The sequence below is a fragment of the Pteropus alecto genome, unplaced genomic scaffold (assembly GCF_000325575.1).
Source record: "Pteropus alecto unplaced genomic scaffold, ASM32557v1 scaffold50, whole genome shotgun sequence".
NCBI classification, from domain to species: domain Eukaryota; kingdom Metazoa; phylum Chordata; class Mammalia; order Chiroptera; family Pteropodidae; genus Pteropus; species Pteropus alecto.
The window spans coordinates 11,653,334-11,674,161 of record NW_006431918.1 but is presented as its reverse complement, the minus strand read 5'-3'; the positions used below and the strand labels follow the sequence as shown (position 1 = coordinate 11,674,161).

The window sequence follows — 20,828 nt, the reverse complement described above, 5'->3', positions numbered from 1 at the left end:
AAAAGCAGGCCACACCTTTATTCTTTCATTCACAACAGACTCAAGCTTAGGGAGAGGAATAAATCTTACAAGAAAGTAAAGCAAGTCTGAGCCTTTCACTATTAGCTAGGACTGATCGTTTTCATTTCTAATCTATCTTTTGCTATTTGAAATGAACAGAGAACTGTATTTATTACCCCAAAATGTCATACCTGCTCCTCTTCGAGTTCTCATCTAGGGCAAGGCAATAATTTGTCCCTGATTTAAAGGAGGGATGAGGTCTAAAACTAAATGCTACTGTGTAATTATGCACTACAAGCCCACCTTGACACATCAGCAATACATACTAATCATTCCCAAAATCTACATGCTCAACTAGCTGAGAAACTGCTACAAGAATTAAGAGTTGTTTATTTTCTCTGTGAAGGAGAGAATACCTAAGGAGTTAAATATTTTGTTTCATCTTAACAAAATATAAAGTCTGAATTGAACTTCTTTCAAGCTTACCTGTAATACAATTTCTTTTCAATACAGAAAGTCCTTTCTTTACTACACAAGGTATGCATGAAAATATGTAGAAAATCAAATGGAAGAAAGCTGAACACTGGGCTTACATAATGAAGGTATAAAAGTTAGTTCCTAAGAGTTAAAAAGTTTACTCAATCTTATATTAAACCACGTTTTAGTCATAATCTCTGACAACAAATTTCCTTTAATTCTGGTTTTTTTTATCCATTCGTATTGTACCATGTAGTTGAATGGTAAGGACCAATAAATATCTGGTTGAGATTAATGATTTCCAACATAGTCACAATTGTCTTAAGTTATTAAGCTTAGTATCTATTATTTTTAAAATGATATCAGCACTTTGATTTTTTCCATTTGCTCTACTTTTTAAAAATAAGGGAGAAATGTAGTAAACTATTTAATGATTGCACAAATGGTTTGGTTTTTTTAACAAAGATGTCTAAGTGCTGAAACTGCAGTGCTATCATGCAACAGGTCCTACTGTTCATCTGTTAACTAATATTTTTTAAAAATCTAAAACCCTACAAAATTATAAAGTATAAAAGTTATGGACAGTCTTCAATTTGGAGAGGAGGAGAAATTAATTTATATGATTTGGTTTAAGCAATTTACAGCCATACATGTGTTGGTATTTATGTGTATTCATGATACCACTCAATTTATAAACTACTTTTTGTTCAAAGTGTTTTAAATGACAATGGCATTTATGGCTATCAATGCTCTCATTCAACTAGATTCTGGGAAATATTGATCTTTTTAAAAAATTTTTATTTATCTCCACTGTTAAACCATCAACCCTTCTCTTCAAAATGAAGCTAACCAGAAGAACTTCAACTGTTCTTAACATTCTCCTGTTCTTCACTATTTCAATAGGTTATTTTTATTATCATTTGTTCAATACATTGGCCTTCTGTATAAAACCGTATTTGCTGGAAAAAACCCTGCTATTCCAATATAATACAATTAAATAAGGACACATATTATACAACTTTGAAGCAATAACCTTGTTATCACAGAAAAGCAATTTACCCTGCACTATACAATCTAACGATTAAAAGCAGTGGCTCTCGAGTTGGAGTACTTGTGTTCAAATTGTAATTTTGCCACTCACTTGCTATGTGACCTTGGGCAAATTACTTACCTTACCTAAGTCTCTGCTTCTGAGACCACAAAGAATTAAAAATAACAGTAAAGGTTAAATGAAATGAATGGGTAAGGCATTTAGCAAAGTATCTGGTATTTTAAGTCTTTAAAAAAATATTACCCGGTTTTTATTTCTGGTGTATATATATTTCATACCCTAGGACAGGAGTTAGCATACTCCTGCCCACTGATTGAACCTCATGCACCACCTACTCTTGTAAGATAAAGTTTAATTGGAACAGCTAAATTCAGTCATTGTGCATTGCCTATGGCTGCTTTTGTGCTATCATGGGATAAATGAGTAGTTGTAACAGAGACCAGACACCCTACAAGGCTTAAAATATTTACTACCCAGCTTTTTCATAAGAAATTTGCTGATCTGCAACCTAAGAAGATAATAACAAACTAAAAACACAATGCTATAGGTCGTTAAAATAGATGCCATAAATGGAATAAGATAACCAAGTTAACTGGTTTCTATCTATGTCAATAAATTCAAAGCAATTGACAAACGAAATGGCTGTTTTCCTCCCCGCCCCCAATAATTTGAAAACTGAAAATGTCCTTAAAGGTTCTATGTTAAAATATTTTTTCCAAATGGAAGTACAAATTTGAGAAGTTATATGAATAGTCTATAGCTAAACTTGGTTTATAGGTTTATAAACTAAGTCTACCCCTGATAATGAACTTACTACCATCACTCCAGGTGTACTTAATGCAGTGCATCAAGTCATTGTGCTGGGTCATAAGCAAAGCATATTTTTCTGAGATAAATCATGTTGAAAGTATATTTGAGAAATATCTACATTAAAGGAACTGTGTATGGAAGGTACCATAAATTCATAAAGAATAAGACAAAGTAAACTTAGAACAATCTAGTGAGCAGAATAATAATCTCTAAGACTGATCAAAAGCAGAGTTAAATGCATTTCACTATAATTTCAATATTTTTTAAACCTTATGTATATAAAATGGATTTCTTTGTCCACTTATAACCTACACAAACTGAAAAATTCAAAAATGTATTACCTGAATTGGATGTTCACTAAATGAGGTTGGGAGCCATCTGATTGCCAGTAAGTTTCTAGATTGTCATCTCGTAACTGATCTACTCCAAAACCTAAAGACAAGTGACGATAAATTCTCATGATAAAGAAAGAGCTATATATTCAAAACATAAAATTACCATGTATATTTGTCCAGAAAGTTTGACAAACAGGATGGTCAGTAGTATGAAATTTAAATTAACCAGAATTCTTCTATCTTCTTAACCAGACCTCAACCATTAGAAGAAATAGCACTTGCAAACGAAAACGTTTATATTAGAACTGAGTTTTCTTGGTTGTTGGCCCTAATTTTTAAAGAACATCTCCTAAATATACTATGTGTATATTTATATTCACTTCACAAATGTGAACTCTGATTGTTTTACACTGCTACTTAAAGATTTCCAGTGGTTCATACTAGCTATACAATAAAGTATGAACTGTTTAATAAAGTCCCATGTGATCAGGCTTCTCCCTAACTCCTAGCTTCATCTAGGCCACCTCGTTCTGTTCTAGACTTACGGACCACCTATAATTCTATGAATGAGCCACCTTTTGTCTAAGCTGTATACCTTTGTGCATACTGTTCCTCTCGCCATTATATCCTTACTCAGTGAAATCCTATCCTTGCTCCATCACGCAGCATAAGCGTTATCTTCATGAAGACTTCTCTGATCCTTTCAGGCAGAGTCAGCCACTTTCTCTTCTGGGCTGCTACTGCACTGAGCCCGTACTTTGTGGCAAAGCAGCATGACATAGTGGGTCCTGACTGCTTGGATCTCAGCATTCTCACTCATTATGGGATCTTTGCCAAATTACTTAATATTTCTGTACTATAGTATCCTTATTTAGAAAATGATAAAAATACATTATAGTACATACTTCGTGTGACTTTTGGAGATTTTATTGACATAATTGCTTATTTTATATATGTAAGTACTTAGGACAAGATATGTCATTTAGTAAGCACTCGACAGAAGTTACACATTATTATATTGTACAATAATAACTAGTTTAAAGCCATGAGTCCTCCAGTAGATTGACAACTCCTTGACAGCAAGGGTGGTGTCTTTTTTATCATTAAATCTCTAACAATATTCTAGAGCAATTGTTTACTGACTTGAATTGAAAAATACCTGACCATAGAGAAGCAAAGTAAAGGTTAAACAATTAACTTTCTCATGCTGTTTCTCATTAATAAAGAGTAGTCAGTCATTTTTAATGTGTAAAATGATAATCATATCAATGATATATCACCGATGGACTCAAAGCTCAAAATCACAGGGAGTAAAATGGATGTATGACCCCACACTGATAAATTTCATGACTTTCATATCCGACACATTTTTAAGTGGTCTCACCACTCTTTTAATAGTGTCAACTGTTGTCTTCTGTATCTGGATGATATCAGAGCAGTGGGGCATCTTCAGGGAATCAGTGACTTCTACGTGTTGCCCTCTGCAAATGCTATAGCATAAAAGAATGTGAACTGGCACTGATTCATACATTACTGACATAGTATGGCACTAGTCGAATTAGGTCAAGCAATGGAAGATATTCAATTTGGGCAAAATCACAGAAGTATTTGATGTTATAAAGAATATGAGAAACTTCTGAAGCAGTCTAGGATATGAGATCATCCCTATTCAAAAAAAAAAAAGAAAGGCTATATAAACCACAAATTTTTCTTGAAAAAATGAGAGCTTGAACCACACAGCAACTAAACAGCCTCAAATTCAAGAAGGGGCAGCTCCTAGGCTCAGGAGAAAAAGGACATAGTATCGTTCCAAACTGTGGGAGGCATAGAAGGAAAGAACATTGACCAGATAACATTGACCTAAGAATAAATCTGGTTGGACTTTAACAAATTACTAAAGGCCAAGTGTGGGCTAACATAAAGTATAGCAGCCTTGGAAGTCCCAAACACAAGGGGAACTCACGTTCCTTTCAGACTCTTTTCCAAGGGCCCTCACTGTACATACCAGAAAGATCTAGGGGAAAGCTGGAGAGTGGAAAGCCTACTTCAGTGGTACATGCATAGAGAAGAAGACTGATTACCACTGCAGGAAAAGCAAAGAGCCCCACCCTCCTTCTAAAAGGACTTAAGCTGCTGGGAGAGGAGCATCAAACCGGTTGACTCCAGGACACAGACATAGACCCATCCTCGCTGAGAGAAGAGTAAAAGAAAAAAACCTCTACCCCTGAGGGAGAAGCAGGACACAGTCCGTCCTACGGACATGGAGCAGAAAACTCTCTCCCACAAAAGACCAGCCACAGATACAAGACTGAGTTTGGTTATCATAGGAGGGCCTAAAATGCTAAGAAAGCCCTACCCTGGAGACCAGGCATAAAGGGTTTGTTTAAGACAAACTGGACCAGAAAAACAGAGAACAAGCCCTGCTTCTCATCCCCACACTGAGTAACGAGGCACAGTATTCTAGTGCTGGAAGCAGGGCAAGAGCATGGAGAGAGACACCATCTGAAGTACATGGGTACAGAGAAAGGTGAAACTGAGAGTCAAGGAAGCACACTAAGAAAACTTCTCTGGAACAACAGATCCCACCATAAGCCCTGGGCATCTTTCGAGGAATATGAAAATCTTGTGAGGTACTGTCTACATATGAGAGTTGGCATTCAATAAAAAATTATGACAAACAAGAAAGGAAAACAAATATTATCAAAAGACAAAGCAATCAATAGAAAAACACTCAGATATTATCCAGATGTTAGAATTATTGGACAGGGATTTTAAATAACTATAATTAATGTTAAAGAAAGCAGGGGAAAAGGTAGATGAAATGCAGGAACAGATAGGGAATTTCAACAGAGATGAAAACCCCTTTAAAAGTCAAATGGAAAAGCTATTTAAAAAAAAAAAAAAAACCATACCAGAGATGAAAGATTCTTTAAACAGAATACAGAATCATCAGTAGATTCAATAAAGCCAAAGAAAGAAGCAGTAGACTTGAAGGTAGGCCAATAAAAAAATACTCAAAGAAAAAAAGAGTGGAAAAAAAATAGAAAACCTAAAAACTATGAGACAATACCAAATAATCTAGCATATGTATAACTGAATTCCCAGAAAGATAACGGAGAAGAAATAGGGCAAAAGAAATACTTGAAGAAATAATGGCCATGAATTTTCATAAAATAATGCAAGACATCAAACCAGAAGATCCAAGAATCTCAGTGAATCTCGTGCAGGATTATACATACACAGACACATATACATGTTGACACATCATATTGATATTGCTGAAAATCAAAGATAAAATCTTAAAGGTAGCCAGGAAAAAAAAAAAAAGTCAATTAAAGCAGACTTCTTTTCAGAAACTATGCAAGCCAAAAGATAATGGAATGACATCTTTAAAGCAGTAAATGGAAAAACCTGCCAACCTAGAATCCCACGCAGGGAAAAGATACAATAATAAAAGCAAAATGAAAACTTTTCCAACCTAACATTGCTAGCAGACCTGCAATACAAAAAATGTGGAAGAAAGTTCTTTAGGCATAAGGACTACAATATCAGACAGAAATTTGAATCTATTCAAAGAAATGAAAAGTTCCAAAAATTGAAAAAATTAAGGTAAACATAAAAGGTATATTTTTATATTTTAATCAGTCTAAAATGTAATTGGCCCTTTTAAACAAAAATAGCAACAATATATTCTGGAGCTTAAAATATGAAAGTAAGAGGTATGACAAAAATGGCAGAAAGGATAGGAGAAAGAGCTGGAAAGGATGGTTGAAGGATTCATGTATCATATCTAGTGGTATAATACTGCTGGAAGGTAAATTGTGATAAAAGGCAACCACTTAGGGCAGCCACGCAGAAATTTCAAAAAGAATGTATAACTAATAAGTCAGTAGTAGAGATAAAATAGAATCATAAAAATACTGAATTCATCCGAAAACAGGAGAAAAAGAAGAACAAACATTAACAAGAAAAAGAAAATAAATTCCGATAGTAGTTTTAAATCTAATTACATCAATAGAAACATTAAGTGTAGATGGTTTAAACACTCCCAATTAAAAGATAAAGAACGTCAGATTAGATAAAAAAGCAAGACCCAATAATATGCTGCCTACAAGAAATCCAGTTGAAATAAGAAGATATATAGTTTAAAACCAAAAGGAAGAACATCCAGTTTGCAGTCTGACATGTAAAGAGCTTGGAAGATGTCATTCTCATCCTTACAACACAATGAACTAACTAAAACCAGTAATTCTTAGGTACAAAAAGAATTGAGGTCACAGGGAAAACTATCACCCAGAAAACTGAAGAGAGAGGTGAGCACCATCTCTGGAGTCGGCAACTGGTAGGAAAACTTAAAAGAGTAATTGGCTAATTGACAAATTGCTGGAGACTGAGTGTGGACTGGCTTGAGAGAGAAAAACTCCTGGAAGCCCAGTCTTAGGAAGGCTCTGCATTTTCATGAATTCTACCTCTAGGAGCCCCACCAGGTTTTCTTCAGGGTAAAGATCAGAGAAAATTCTCCAATGCTCCCTGCAAAGGGAGAGTGAAAGTAATGATTGTAAAATACACCCAGAGCATTCTGTTCTCCTCAACAAAAGCCTGTCTTCAAGAAAAACTGTGTTAGTAACTAACATGGGTTTTATCACAGCCTTACTGACATGAGAAGGAAAATATATCCAATTCCAGCCTCCTCCAGCTTCACTATCTCACCTAAGAGGGAAGAAAGGTGAGAAGCACTTGTAAAGGTCACAGCCATGAACACAGGCCCACTAAAAGATTGAGATCTAGCCACAGGATTACAGAACACTTTTGTTCCTCCTAGAATTTAACCACCATATCAACAGGGCTCCTGTACAACAGGAAGTTATTAAAAAACTGCAAGCTCAGATATCATTTAAAGAGTCTCTAGGGAAATTCTAAAATAACAGGGGAAACAAAAACTAGGACACTACAGGAATTTCAGCCACTGAATCTTAGCCTTTATCCAGTAGTCAGAAAATCAGTATGGAGGTAACTGAACTGAATAGCACCATCAATCAACTGGATCAAATTCATATTTATAGATTACTTCACCCAATGACAACAGAATACACAAGCTTCTCAAGAATATACAATTCTCCTCAAGCTCATGTGTAACATTCACCAAGATGAAGCACATTCTGGGTTATAAAATAGACAAAATTTTTTTAAAGAACAGAAATCATACAAAATATGCTCTCAGACCAGAGTACAATTAAACTAGAAATCAATAACAGAACAAAAACTGAAAAATCTCCAAATATTTAAAGATTAAACAACATATGAATCACAGAAGTATCAAGAGAAATTTAAACATATTTGAAACTGAATGAAAATACAAATTATCAAAAATTGTAGAATGCAGCAAAAGCAGTGCTTAGTGAGAAATTTGTAGCATAGAGATATATATATATGGAGAGAGACAGAGATCTAAAATTAATAACTGAAACTTTCACCTTTGAAAATTATATAAAGAAGGGCAAATTAAATCCAAAATAAGCAGAAAAAATAATAAAAATCAGAGCAGAAATCAATGTAACCGAAAACAGGAAATTAATAGAGAAAAATCATTAAAACCACAAGCTGGTTCTTTGAAAAGGTCAATAAAATCAATAAACCTATTCAAGGAAAAAAAGAGAAAACACAAATTACTAATATCAGAAACAAAAGAGGGACCATCACTAATAATCCCATGGGTAATAAAAAGATAAATAAAGAGGTATTATAAACAACTTTATGTGCACGAATGTGACAACCTAAATAAAATGGACCAATATCTTGAAAGACACCATCTACCAAAACTCACGCCACAAGAAATAGATAATCTAAATCTATTACAAAAATTAAATAAAAAATTAATAACCTTCCAAAAGAAATCACCATTTCTAGACACAAGTCTAGAAATCACAGTTTCACTTGTGATTTCTATCAAACATTTAAGGAGGAAATTATTCCAATACTCTACAATCTACTGCAGAAAAAAGAAGCAGAGAGACTAATTCTCATTCTATGACAGCTGCATTATCCAAATACCAAAACCAGATAAAGACTCACAAGAAAGAGAAATTAAAAAACAATCTCTCTCATGAACACAAATACAAATATCCTCAAGAAAATATTAGTAAATAGAATATTATTTTTTAAAAAAATTATATGCCACAATCAACTGAGATTTATTCCACGTATGCAAAGCTGGTTCGACATTCTAAATCAAATAATGTAATCCATCACACCAACAGCCTAAAGGAGAAAAGCCATATGATCATAGCAATAGATGTAGAGAAAGCATTTGAGAAATTTCTTTGGATGATGGAAACATACTGTATTTGATTTTGATGGTACTTATATGACTATCTGTGTTTGTTAAAATTCATAGAACTATATGCCTAAAAAGGGTGAATTTTATTGTACGTAAATTAGACAGACCTCAATAAATTACTGATGAGAGAGAAAGGAATTGTAAAGGGAAACAAAAGAGGCTTGGTTGGGAAGATGGCTATTGGAGTCAACATGTAAATAGTACAAGTTCCTGAAGGAAAAGCAACTACTAAACCAATAACATTATAAAGTTCCAAAAGCTAAAAATTTTTCTCTGAGCTTGCACCTACAGGTAGAAAATGCCCATCAAATTAGAGAGATGAGAAAAGACACACATGTATCCTGCCATATCCTGGCCAAAGTCTCGAACTCTAAAAACAAATAGGAAAAGGGTAAATGCTTCCTGAAAGAAAGAACAAGTTATTTAGAAAAAAAGAGAGATGGGCATAGGCCTTATTTGCAAAATGACAAAAGAAGTAATGGTAAAATAGCGTCCACAAATTGTTGAGAAAAAAACTGACATTCTAGAATTCTATTCTAACCAAGAGTAAAATAAAGTTATTTTGGAATATCACTCAAAAAATGTATCACCCACTTATCCTATCTAGAGAAATAGCCAACAAAAAAATGCTAACCAAATAACTGAATAATAGAGATGAGGAAGATAAACAGACCTTATGACATATGCAGTTCAACTGAAGTGGATATTAACAAAACAATTAGGAAGAGATATATAACAAATGACAACCGATTAAATTTAGTTTTAGAATTAAAGAATATAAACAAAAACAATACTAAAGTCATTCCAGAGGACAAGGAAACGGTAAGTAGGTACTGTAAACAGATTTCTCATTTTGTTTTACCTGGCTTGCAAGATGAGAGTGACCAAACAGCTTGTGACCCAATTTCCTGTGCTATTCCAGTCCTTTCCAACTGCTTAGGGTCAGCACCAGGAGGAGTCTTGTTTGGTGTGGTCATTTTAAAAATATTCTATGTGGAAAAAAAGAATATCCATATTATACCAGGACCTGCACATCTTTTTTAAAAAAGTAATAAAATTTTAATTACAAAAGGGATCACAAATATATCCTTGATATTAATCATCATCTTCAAATGCTGTTAACATAACTTAATCGCTGTAATTTAAAAATCTTATGAATTCAGTTATTTCTAAAATATGACTTACAAGACGAGCAAAGAAACAGAGTATAGTAGGCAAAAGGGCACAGGATCAGGATTTTTTCTTCAGTTCCTCCTTTAACTAGCCTAGACTCTGTGCAGGTCTGGGCTTTATTTCTCTTCCTGTCAAAGAGGTCACCTTGATCTATAATTCTATAATGATGCACAGTTCTACACTCCTATGAGTAAAAATTCTTAATTCAAATGAAGTTTTTTTTTCCCTCCCTAGAAAACTCAGATTGAAATACTCTTCTTCCAGGAACATGTAAACACTGGTCTCCATTTTAAATAATCCATTAAGTGATGTAGAGAAAAATCACGTCTCCCAACCAGTTGTCCAAAGGTCCCTTTATATATGTTCTTGCCACAGAAGATAATAAAGTCAGAAAAATGGCTTCAAGAACTAAAAGTGAGTAACTGGCCTATTCAAAATCAAAAGTTTACTTCATCTTTCACAAATTTTGTTAACCTTGGCAAGTCTATGCAAACGTGGGGAAAAAATACTTCTTGAATAGTGAACAATCTGTAAAACTGCTTTGTAATGCAAAGTTATAGCTACTGAATGTCGTTATACATGCTATTATTATTATAAACCTAGACCAATAGTTCTGTATGTCATCTTCTTGACACCTATTGGATTTCACTTGTTCCCTAACCTCCACACAAGCATTTAATACTCACTAGATAATAGCAGAGTCACTGGAGTGTAAATTTCATAAAGACCTAAAACAAATGCTCTACTAGCAATTTACTGAATGAATACAAGGAAGAATCGATTCAATCATAAACTAAAGTATTTGCCACACGCAAGTTAAGATCTACGATGAGACAATTAAATCTCTCGCCATCATTACAAGCTGAATGTCTTGTCACTGTCAAACGCCCAAAAACAAAAAACAAAAACAAAAACAAAAAAAGGCCTATCTCTACTGGAGCAGAATTCAACTGCCGGACTTGGTACTGGACGCCACCAAGTGGAAAAAACATGGAGCTCGAATAAGACTGGGTTCCTGGCCACACAGTTCAGGAGCTAAGATCCAAGAGGGAACGCCACAGCGAGCAGTGTCTGGACGAGACTCTGCTGGCCCTGCTTGACGCCTCTGCTAGGAGTGCTAGAACGGGCAATGGCTAAGGCTCCACTCCTGACCCACCAGCCTTGAGGAAATTGGAAGCAGAAAAAAAGACTGAGGTGGAGGAAGAGAACGGATCTGCTTACCCTAGACCCACTCACCACGTCCGAGAAAACCTCATGCACTTACAGCTTGCTGACCCGGCTTGCTGCAGCTCAGGGTGTTAGGATTCCTGCAGCTCCGCGCCACTCCCACTTAGCTTCTCTGGATAGCTTGGTTTCCCCAACCACGGTGAATTGGCGTCGCACCACAATGACGTAAGTCCTCGCCGTCTCGCCCGGCGCTCCCTGTTGCGCGTGCGCACTACGTCCCTATGGCATGCGCGAGGCGGCGGCTGGGCACCGCCATTTTGGCCGGAGGCCGTAGGAACACGTTGTGCCGCTGAGAAGTGACGGCAAGAACTGACTTGGCCTCTGTGCTCCCCTCCGCAAGGGGATCATTGTTTCCAGGTAAGTGAATAGCGCAGAGGACTTTTGCCGTTAGCTGCAGTTTGCCACGATTTAAAGATTGTAGGGACCTTCTCCAAGAATCTTTGGTTAGGCCTCAGGTGACGGCAGCAGCGCGTGGTAGCCGGCTCGGGTGGGATGGGACAGCTGGAACTGCCGGAACGCGGGTGCCGGCGAGGGCTTGGAGGCACGTCGCGCTTCCGCTCCAGCTGACTTGGTTCTCCGCTGCTGTTGCTCTCCACCCCTGCCAGAGGCTACGAGAATGGACCTAGATGCCATCTCAACGATCGAATTTTCACCGCTTCCACTCTCCCTTTACCCCGCTTCTACCTTAGAGCTGAACCTTCTAGAGAGGAAGGCACTTTCAGAATTTACAGCATCCGTCCTAGTACACCCTCCCCTTCCCTGGTACAGTAAAATGGATACATTTTCACATATGCATATTTGATTATGGGAAGTTGTGGCTTTTTCCACGGTTTGGTGATTATGGAACGAGTCATGGCATCTTGCCGCCATGAAGTTGAATACTTGTCCACTCCCAGTCTTTACAGAAATGACGGCCAAACGTCGCTCTACTTTTGTGTAAGAGCAACGTGTATTCTACTGTAACTCGTGTTATCCCTCGTAATCTCCCAATTGAACGAACGTCTATTTAGCTTTTTTGGTGCGCATTTATAGCATTGGACACTTTTTCTCTTGGTGACTTTTCCCTATTCCCCTTTATTATATCTTAAACTCCCTGAGATATTGAGTGTTATCTTTATTCACAATGCCTTTATTTTCCTTTTAGTGATTCGACACTGTAGGCACGACAGCCAAAGCTGATTTCCATGAACTACATAAGCCTCTATTTTTCTCGGGTTTTTTTGTGGTTAAATCAATAAGATTGAGAACTTTCAAAACAATGTTTTGTTTTTCTTTTACCCTCTCTTCCACAGGACTGCTAACTAGGCATTTATGATGTGGCATTTGTGTTGAAGGCCTCAGTACATTTGTCCCATGTACTGACAATATTCATTCTATACCAACTGCCTGACAATGATGCTAAAAGTTTTTTTTTTCTTTAGTTAAAAATCTTGTTCTCCATATAAAAAAAAAAAATTTTTAGGAAGAACATTTAATATAATGCTGGGGGCAGGGCAAGAAAACTATTAATTTAGTGTCCCTTCTAAATGTCTTCAGTTTAAGACTTTGAAGTCAGAGTTGTGCACCACTCCCAACTTAGGTGTTTTATAAGACTAATAACCTACAATAATCATAGGTTAGAATATTTCACATGATAGTAAGCATCATTCGTTAACAATTGTCTTTTAAATGCTTTCACACAATATAGTAATTTTGGTCTTAAACTGCAGATGCTTTTCTTTTATGCTTCACTTTCTTTTTTCCTCCCAATTCCAAGGGAAAATTGACAGTGAGGTTCATGATATGAGTACCTCTTTTGAACACAGTTTTTCAGATCTCAAACATCTTCAAGTCCCTCTTTGATCCCAGGAATCTGTTACCGTGCTTTTCCCCTCCAAGCTTTACTGTGTTGTATCTTTCTCATTGAAAAAGAAAATGGGAACCCGCTTCTTCCCCAATTCTTAAAACTAATATAGAAATTGAGTTAATGGTGTTTCCACAGTTAATTAACAGTTCTACAAAGAGTCTTTTTTTTTAAATGCATTATATCACTGTTTGTGTCAGCTTATTCACCATTTTTGGTATGTTTTTACTTTTCTATAAAAATTGTTTCTTACAGTCACTTGTTTTTTTAAAATGGTTTGAAATATTATGTAAAACATTTTAGTAGTTTGGCATAAATAAGATTTAATTAAAGCAATTTTATGATAAAGGATTTATTCCCAAGAGGAGAATTTATTATACTTATTAACCAGGTAATTTGTATGGTATCCAGGTTTATTTTAATAGCTAATTAAAGAATCTTCAGTTTTTAGGGAGTTGTCACTTCCAGAATGATGGCTTTTTTTGCAGCATTTCAAAAATCATTTTAATTTTTTCTTCTAATCTTTATGAGACCCGAAAGTTTTTAAAGAGGTAGAGCAAACCTATTAGTTAACATAACTTTGTTTATTACAAATATTTAGCCTCCTTTTAGGTGATTTTTTCTTTTTTTTTTTTTTTAGTGTATATTTTAGTGGATAACTATCACTATGAAATACTGGTAACTTGCAAGATTTCTGAAGTTACTAAAAGCTGTAGAAAAATTATTTAAATTTCTCGTTCATTTACATGTATCAGCTCCTATGTGCTGGGCACTGGTCCAGCCACTGTGATGAACACATGGACAAAAATCCCTGTCCTCATGATGGAGTACATTCTACTTGTGGAGAGAAAAATATTGTCTGTGTGTAGAGAGAGAGAATATATATATACATATATATATATAGATAGATATATAGACATATATACACACACACACACGTATATATACAAATACACACAATAAATATGTACATATATGTATACATATATATGAAATATATGCTTTTATAGTAGAAAGTTAAGAAGAATAAAAGTAGAGAAGAGGGACAGAAAGGCAGCTTGGTTTATTTTTTGGTAATATAGCTAGAGAAGGCTCACCGAGAAATAAACATTGAAGACTTAAAGGAGTGAGCCATGCAGCTCACCCTGGGGAATAGCATTACAGGCAGAGGGAAAAGAAAATGCCAATGCCATGAAGCGCGAACATGTCTGGCATGTGCTAAAAACAGCAAGGAACCAATGTGGCTGGAGCAAAATGAACAGCTAGAGTAGTTGGAGATGATATCAGAAAATTAGACCGATCAATGCCTTATTGGTTATTTTAAGGACTTTGGCTTTTATTCAGAGTGAGTAGGGAGGCCATTGCAAGATTTTAAGTAGAAGAGTGACATGAATTGGCTTATACTTTTAAGAAGATCATCCTAGCTCCTGTATTGAGAGTGAACTGTCAAGGATTGGAGTATAAGGACTTAAGAGCAGAAGCAAAGAGATCTGTTGGGAAGCAGTTAAGAGTAATGGCCTGACAGACTGTTTTGATGGAATGATAGGCACTAAAACTTGGAATGGATTCTGAGAAAATACATAGAAATTTGAAACACTGATTATAGGCAACTCTTTCAAGTAGTCTTGCTATAAAAGGAAGGAGAAATAAAGCAATGAGGGGAGATGGGGTCAGATAATAGAGTGAATGCTGATGGAAATAAGGCAGTGGAAAGAGTAATTGATGATGCGAAAGACAGGAGGAAGAATTGTTGGAACATTCTCCTTAACATGTCTTTTAGTGTGCAAATGGATTAGCTCTGGAAATACATATAGTGTGATTGCTGGTTGGCATAAGAGTTCTCTTGAGATTATACTGGTCAGCATGGCTTTGTTTTTTCTCTACCCATTTTCAGCTGTATGTGTGCAGGTGAAGAATTGCATTTAACCAGGATTGTAATTAAGGGTATAAATGATTGACAGTGGAATTTTGAGTATGGAGGCAAATGAAACTACAGAGGGCTGAGGGACAGTGGAAATGTAGTAGAATCAAGAGTTATTGATAGTAAGTCTGAGAAATGGGGGGATTCAAAGGGTTGTTGGAGTGTTGAATATGAGAGGGGCGAGCTGAAAACGTAGGAGTGGTGGTTGGAGAATGGGGTATTTGAAAGGGAGGTTATGGGAGGATTGTAATTATTGGTAATGACAAGGTCAGAAGGTTGACCAAAGGAATGAGTGGCTGAGGTAGGGTGAAATACAATATCATTGGAGGTTAATGAACTGAGAGGACTATTAATGGAAGAATCATCTACGAATATATTGAAACCACCAAGAATTATGACTGGAGTTGTAAAAGAGAGTGAAAGTTAGCCAAGATCTGAAATTCTCAAAGAATGAGAGGGAGTGATCTGATGGTCAGTGAATGACAAAAGCAGTTGGGTGCTTTGAGAGGCAGAAGTCGAATTTTTTAGTGAGGAGAGAGAGAATAACAGTCTGGGGGCAACAAGACCTCTTATCCCCCTCCAAGCCTAATGATATCGAGCTTTGTGAGAAATACTTGAGAGGTCTACAAAGGGAAGCAGTCTGTCAGGGAAAAAAAAAGGATTGAGGATCACAGTCATTGATAGAAAAAGCCAGCAGAATGTCTTTGTTAACCGATGGTCTTTTGGCTTTAGGTTCTTTCATTACATACTGGAGAAAAAAACTGGAGTATTAAGGTACTTTTTGGAATTATTCAATCACCATTCTTAGAAAATTAATGTCTGTCTCTAAGCCCAATATTGTAAAAGATTTTTAAGTTCACTTTGACCTTAGCTTTGTAATTGATGGCACTGTTAAATATCAAAACTTAAAAAAGCTTTAAAAGTAAACACAGTCTGTACATACAGTTACCTGGTCCCCTTTTCATTTCAGTGCTGTTAGCATAAAATTCATCTTGCCATGTTGCAAATTCCTAGTGAAATACAGTTTTTACTTTTTCTAGTTGATGAACATGGTGGTCAGAACCTTAGTAATTATTTGCCATTTTCATCAGTAGTGTCGTTATAGTTAGATAAGACATAAAGTAATGCTCAGTTTAAGGGAAGGAGTAAACTTCTTTATCATATGTATTAGTTTTCATGTCAGGTCTTTCTGTTCTATTTTATTCATACTCTGGGATCAGTATTAATTACTAAGGCCTTACATCATTTTTTTTTATCTGCCAAGTGTAGTTTTCCCCCCATTCTCCTTGCTCTTTTTCAGTTTTCTTGGCTGTTACTACTATTCTTTATGCATAAAAGCTTTAGCTTTGGTTTCTCTGGTTTATTTATTTATTTGCCCTTGAGATTGGAGTAAATGTATAAATTCAAGAAAAGTTGAAATCTTTGATGTGAACTATTATCTATTATAAAAACTGATACAACATGTCATTGTATTTATTCAGGTCTTCTTTGTTTTTCAGCGGTATTTTGAAAGTTTCCTCACATGTGTATATATCTTCTTGATACCTGTATCTTTTTTTGTGACTTGAAAATAATGTTTTTATGAATTTTTTGATTAATGGTATATATGTAAATCTTTGTTTTCCCAGCCTTTCTAAATTATGTTATTACTTTTCACTAGGTTTTTTTTTAAGAGTTCCAGACAATTATATCTGAATATGGTGATAATGTATTTAACTTTTATGCCTATGACTTATTTCTCTTAACCGATTACATCGACTATGCCATAATTATGTTAATTTTTCTTTAATAGAAGAGCTGGATATTCTTTCTTACTTAGAATTATGGCGGATAAATTAACGAGAATTTCTATTGTCAACCATGACAAATGTAAACCTAAGAAATGTCGGCAGGAGTGCAAAAAGAGTTGCCCTGTGGTTCGAATGGGTAAGCTGATCTGTGCACCATTTAAAGATAAGAGATTTTAAAAGAAATAAATGAGCTTCATAATTCTCTAGGCTTTAGCCATTAGTTTATTTGAAATGTAAAGATAAGACCAGATTTTGTTCTAAATTTTCTTTTATTATGACTAAATGATTGTTTCTTTAATTATAGAATAAAGTATTAATATCAGTATTTTCTAAAGCTTATTGAATGTAAAATCAGACCAGAGTTCAAGTTACTAAGATTCTTACTATTCTACAAAATCCTGTAATTACTTTAACTCATGGAGAAAGGAAGGCCAGTATGTTTGTGTTTGATAATATTCTCACTTTAAAATGCAAGAATGAAGAGCTTAATAAGAATTACTGTTCGTGAGGCTTTGCTACATAGTCAAGATTAAATAAATTACAGCAATTCAGAATTGATTAGTTTTTGGTAGTCTTTAAGGGCTGTGTTAAAAGTAATTGTTACTTTAATTGTACTAGTGAGGTACTAGCTTACTGTATCTTGAAAGAAACTTTAGATGTCATCTATTATAGTCTGCCACGCAGTTCAGAAATTCCATTGTTAATATCCTTGATACCAAATTTATTTTGTGTATACATTAGATGACTACATACCTCTCAGAGCTTCACTGATCCAGCTAACATATTTCATTCTTTTCTCTGATATACATTGCCATTTCCAAGGCATATTTTGTGACTTACATATTCAGGTCAGTCAACTTAAAAATAAAACTCATTTAGGCTCTACCACAATTTTACTAGCATATTTTCTTCCTCGGTAATAAAATAAACATTTAGAGTCATCTCTCTGTTGCTTGACAAGAGTATTCATGTAAATAATAAATTCAGAAATCTTTCCCCACAACACACTGATTTAAGATACTGAATTTTCTGTGTGGCCTTTGTTTTTGAAAATCTGCTTCTGTGTGGAACTTTGGAATCAAACTGCCTAAATAACAATGTTTAGAAAATTGGAATGTCAGAAAAAAATAGCTTAATTCTATCTTTTCCTTTGCCAGGAAAATTATGCATTGAAGTTACACCCCAGAGCAAAATAGCATGGATTTCTGAAACTCTTTGTATTGGTTGTGGTATTTGTATTAAGGTAAGTGATATTTATTTCTCTGATCAAATTTATAACCTAAAAATGAAATCAAAATTATTAATACATTATAACTGGTTTTAAAGAGGTGAAATATAAAGCAATGAGTAAAGAATATAAATTTAAGAAAATTGTATTCTTATGTAAATAATCTAATATTGTTGCTTTTTTAATTAAACCACCCAATTTTAAAGTGATCCTTGCCATAGTCAATTTTGTAAAGCCATTTCCAACCAAAATTAATTTCTCATTTTCACCCTTTTATGAGAAGGACATTCTCTAACATATCTTCAGCAGAAATTTTTGGAAATATGAATACAAAAAAATATGAGTCATATGGCAGACATTTTCAAATCTGAAATGCACACAGCCCAAATTTTTCAATTTAACCTAATTTTTAAGTGCTGCTCCCGCTGTATTATACATTCTTCTGTCGTTGGGTTTATTTCAATAGGATAGTTTTTCAATTAGTTTTTGTTGCATTGAATAGTTTGATTAGGGTTTTTGACTTAAGAATGATGAATTTCCAACTTTAGTTCATTAAAGATATTTAGGAGCCAATGGATGAAGTTCTTAATTTAGATTTTTTTTTGTTCTTAGGTAATATATGTTAAAAAGGACCTTACCAGAATATGTATGCCACCCTGTTACTCATTCTAATAATATTTATATGTATTTTACATTGGTTTCTGAATCTTTAGCTAAGTATCCAGAAAAATTTTCGTGGTACTGAAAGCATTTTCCCTTGTTTTGAAAATATAAGGAAGAAACACTTCTTTCAGCAAATACTTACTAATCTCTTATTATATGCCTGCGGATGTCCTGGGTGCTGGAAATCTGATTTTGAACAATATATTATTCACTCTATGCAGAAAGAACACTATTTTCTTTCTTCACTGCTATAGAAAAATTAGGTTCCAAAATTTGGGGTATGCAATTCAGTGGCTGAAAAGATACTAATGTGATGAGTCTGTTTGGAAGTGGGGGTAGTATATACCGCTGAACACTAAGATACTTATAATGCCCCTCATATATGAACAGTGCGGATATTTTTTCCTTGTAGTTTTAGAGAATTTTAAATTACTTGCAACCTGTGAGCATTTTATATATATTGATGGAATAAAGAGAATTCTGTAAATGGATGTAATTCCATTGGCAAAAAAAATTTCATATAAAGAATCAATAGTTTTAGTTAGAGGATGTTAATTTTTTTGTTTTGTTTTGCCTGTGTTCCTGTGACTTATAAAATGTGAATTCAATGAAATCTTTATATACAGAGACTTTTTAATTGGTCTCTGAGCTCATTGAACAGTTCTGCTAAACAGATATCTATTCTGAGATTATACTCTTTGGGGGTACTTTTTTTAAATTTTCTGTACTTCTGAGAAATTTTTCTAGCCACATTACCACTCTTAAATAACCTTCCCATTCATGTCGTTCTTATTCTTGTCGGTCATTTATCTAATTGATAGTCAGCTGTTACTTGAATAAGTTTTTCCATGAATAAGCCTTTTTAATGAGAATTTACTCAATTGGAATATGAAGTATCTTATTTTCATATGAGATGGTTAAAAATCACAGCAGAAAGACATTAATCCCTGATCTATGCAAATGTTACACTAGCTATCAGTGGGACATGAAAATGGACCAAAAAAGGTACAATCCGTGAGCATAAAGAACTTTACAGGGTAGAAAAGGATGTGTACAAAGACAGGAGGAAGGAGGAAGAGGGAAGGCTTCTATTGTGGGCTGAATTTGCAGTCATATAGTACTCAGGAATCATGTTTCATCTTGCGTCTTAGCCTTCTGTTATCTAATAATGTACAAAACAAACGCGAAACCTCAAGTTCTGTAAGATTTTCAAAAAGTATCAAACACATTAAATGACTAGGATTATGGCAGTCACTAAGGGGAACACAAAGTTAATTAATATGATTCTCTACCTTCAAGGAACTTATTTTTAAGTAAATAAGAAAAACAATATTTTATATCTTTGTGCAACTCCCACATTTGGAAGCTTGGTTATACAAAATTTTTAATCTATCCATTTTAGTCATGTGTATACTTCCGAAAAGTAACAAAAAATTCTTTACTTTAAATAACAGAAATGCCCCTTTGGCGCCTTATCAATTGTCAATTTACCAAGCAACTTGGAAAAAGAAACGACACATCGATATTGTGCCAATGCCTTCAAACTTCACAGGTATATTTTCAAGTCCTCTTTACTTCAGTCAAGAGTAAAATAAAATACATTTTGGAATTTTCAGAGAAATGCAAAATTGGAAAAAAGTTGTATTATACATTCACTAAAGAGAAATAAAATATTGTAATATGCAGAATCATGTTGTATATGTCAGTGGTTTATTCTGGCTAAATTAGAATTACCTGGGGGTCTTTTTAAAACTGCTAATGCCCAGGTTTCAGCCCAGTTGAATTACATCATTTCTCTGGATGAAGAGTCTGGACCTCAGTAAGTTGAAAAAGCTCCCAGATGATTCTAAGACACAACTGAGGTTGAGAGTCATTTTTGTTAATAATACGCTTATTCCCAAAATAACTTTTAAGGAAATTTGTCTTTGATTTAATTTATCTGTTAATCTCATGATCTACGGAGAATATTACTC

At 34.7% G+C, this 20,828-nt stretch overlaps 2 protein-coding genes across 6 annotated transcripts in view; one reads left to right on the top strand and one right to left on the bottom strand.

Moving 5' to 3' along the window:
* ANAPC10 (anaphase promoting complex subunit 10) overlaps positions 1 to 11,580 on the bottom strand; it is a 261,204-nt gene extending 249,624 nt beyond the window's left edge. The window contains exons 1-3 of one of the 4 annotated variants that reach the window (XM_015585067.2): positions 11,448 to 11,580; positions 9,873 to 9,999; positions 2,680 to 2,770 (exon numbers count right to left, since the gene is read on the bottom strand). In XM_015585067.2, coding sequence (XP_015440553.1) covers positions 2,680 to 2,770; positions 9,873 to 9,987 — 206 coding nt within the window. In that variant the 5' untranslated portion in view covers positions 9,988 to 9,999; positions 11,448 to 11,580. Of the gene's footprint in view, positions 1 to 2,679; positions 2,771 to 9,872; positions 10,000 to 11,404 lie in introns of all 4 variants that reach the window. The other 3 variants (XM_006906291.3, XM_006906290.3, XM_015585065.2) reach the window with 3 other exon arrangements.
* Positions 11,581 to 11,612: 32 nt separating this feature from the next.
* ABCE1 (ATP binding cassette subfamily E member 1) overlaps positions 11,613 to 20,828 on the top strand; it is a 24,821-nt gene continuing 15,605 nt past the window's right edge. Inside the window, exons 1-5 of one of the 2 annotated variants that reach the window (XM_015585064.2) lie at positions 11,634 to 11,767; positions 15,907 to 15,948; positions 16,967 to 17,100; positions 18,122 to 18,207; positions 20,310 to 20,407. In XM_015585064.2, the coding sequence (XP_015440550.1) occupies positions 16,998 to 17,100; positions 18,122 to 18,207; positions 20,310 to 20,407 (287 nt within the window). In that variant the 5' untranslated portion in view covers positions 11,634 to 11,767; positions 15,907 to 15,948; positions 16,967 to 16,997. Of the gene's footprint in view, positions 11,768 to 15,906; positions 15,949 to 16,966; positions 17,101 to 18,121; positions 18,208 to 20,309; positions 20,408 to 20,828 lie in introns of both variants that reach the window. The other variant, XM_006906289.3, reaches the window with a different exon arrangement.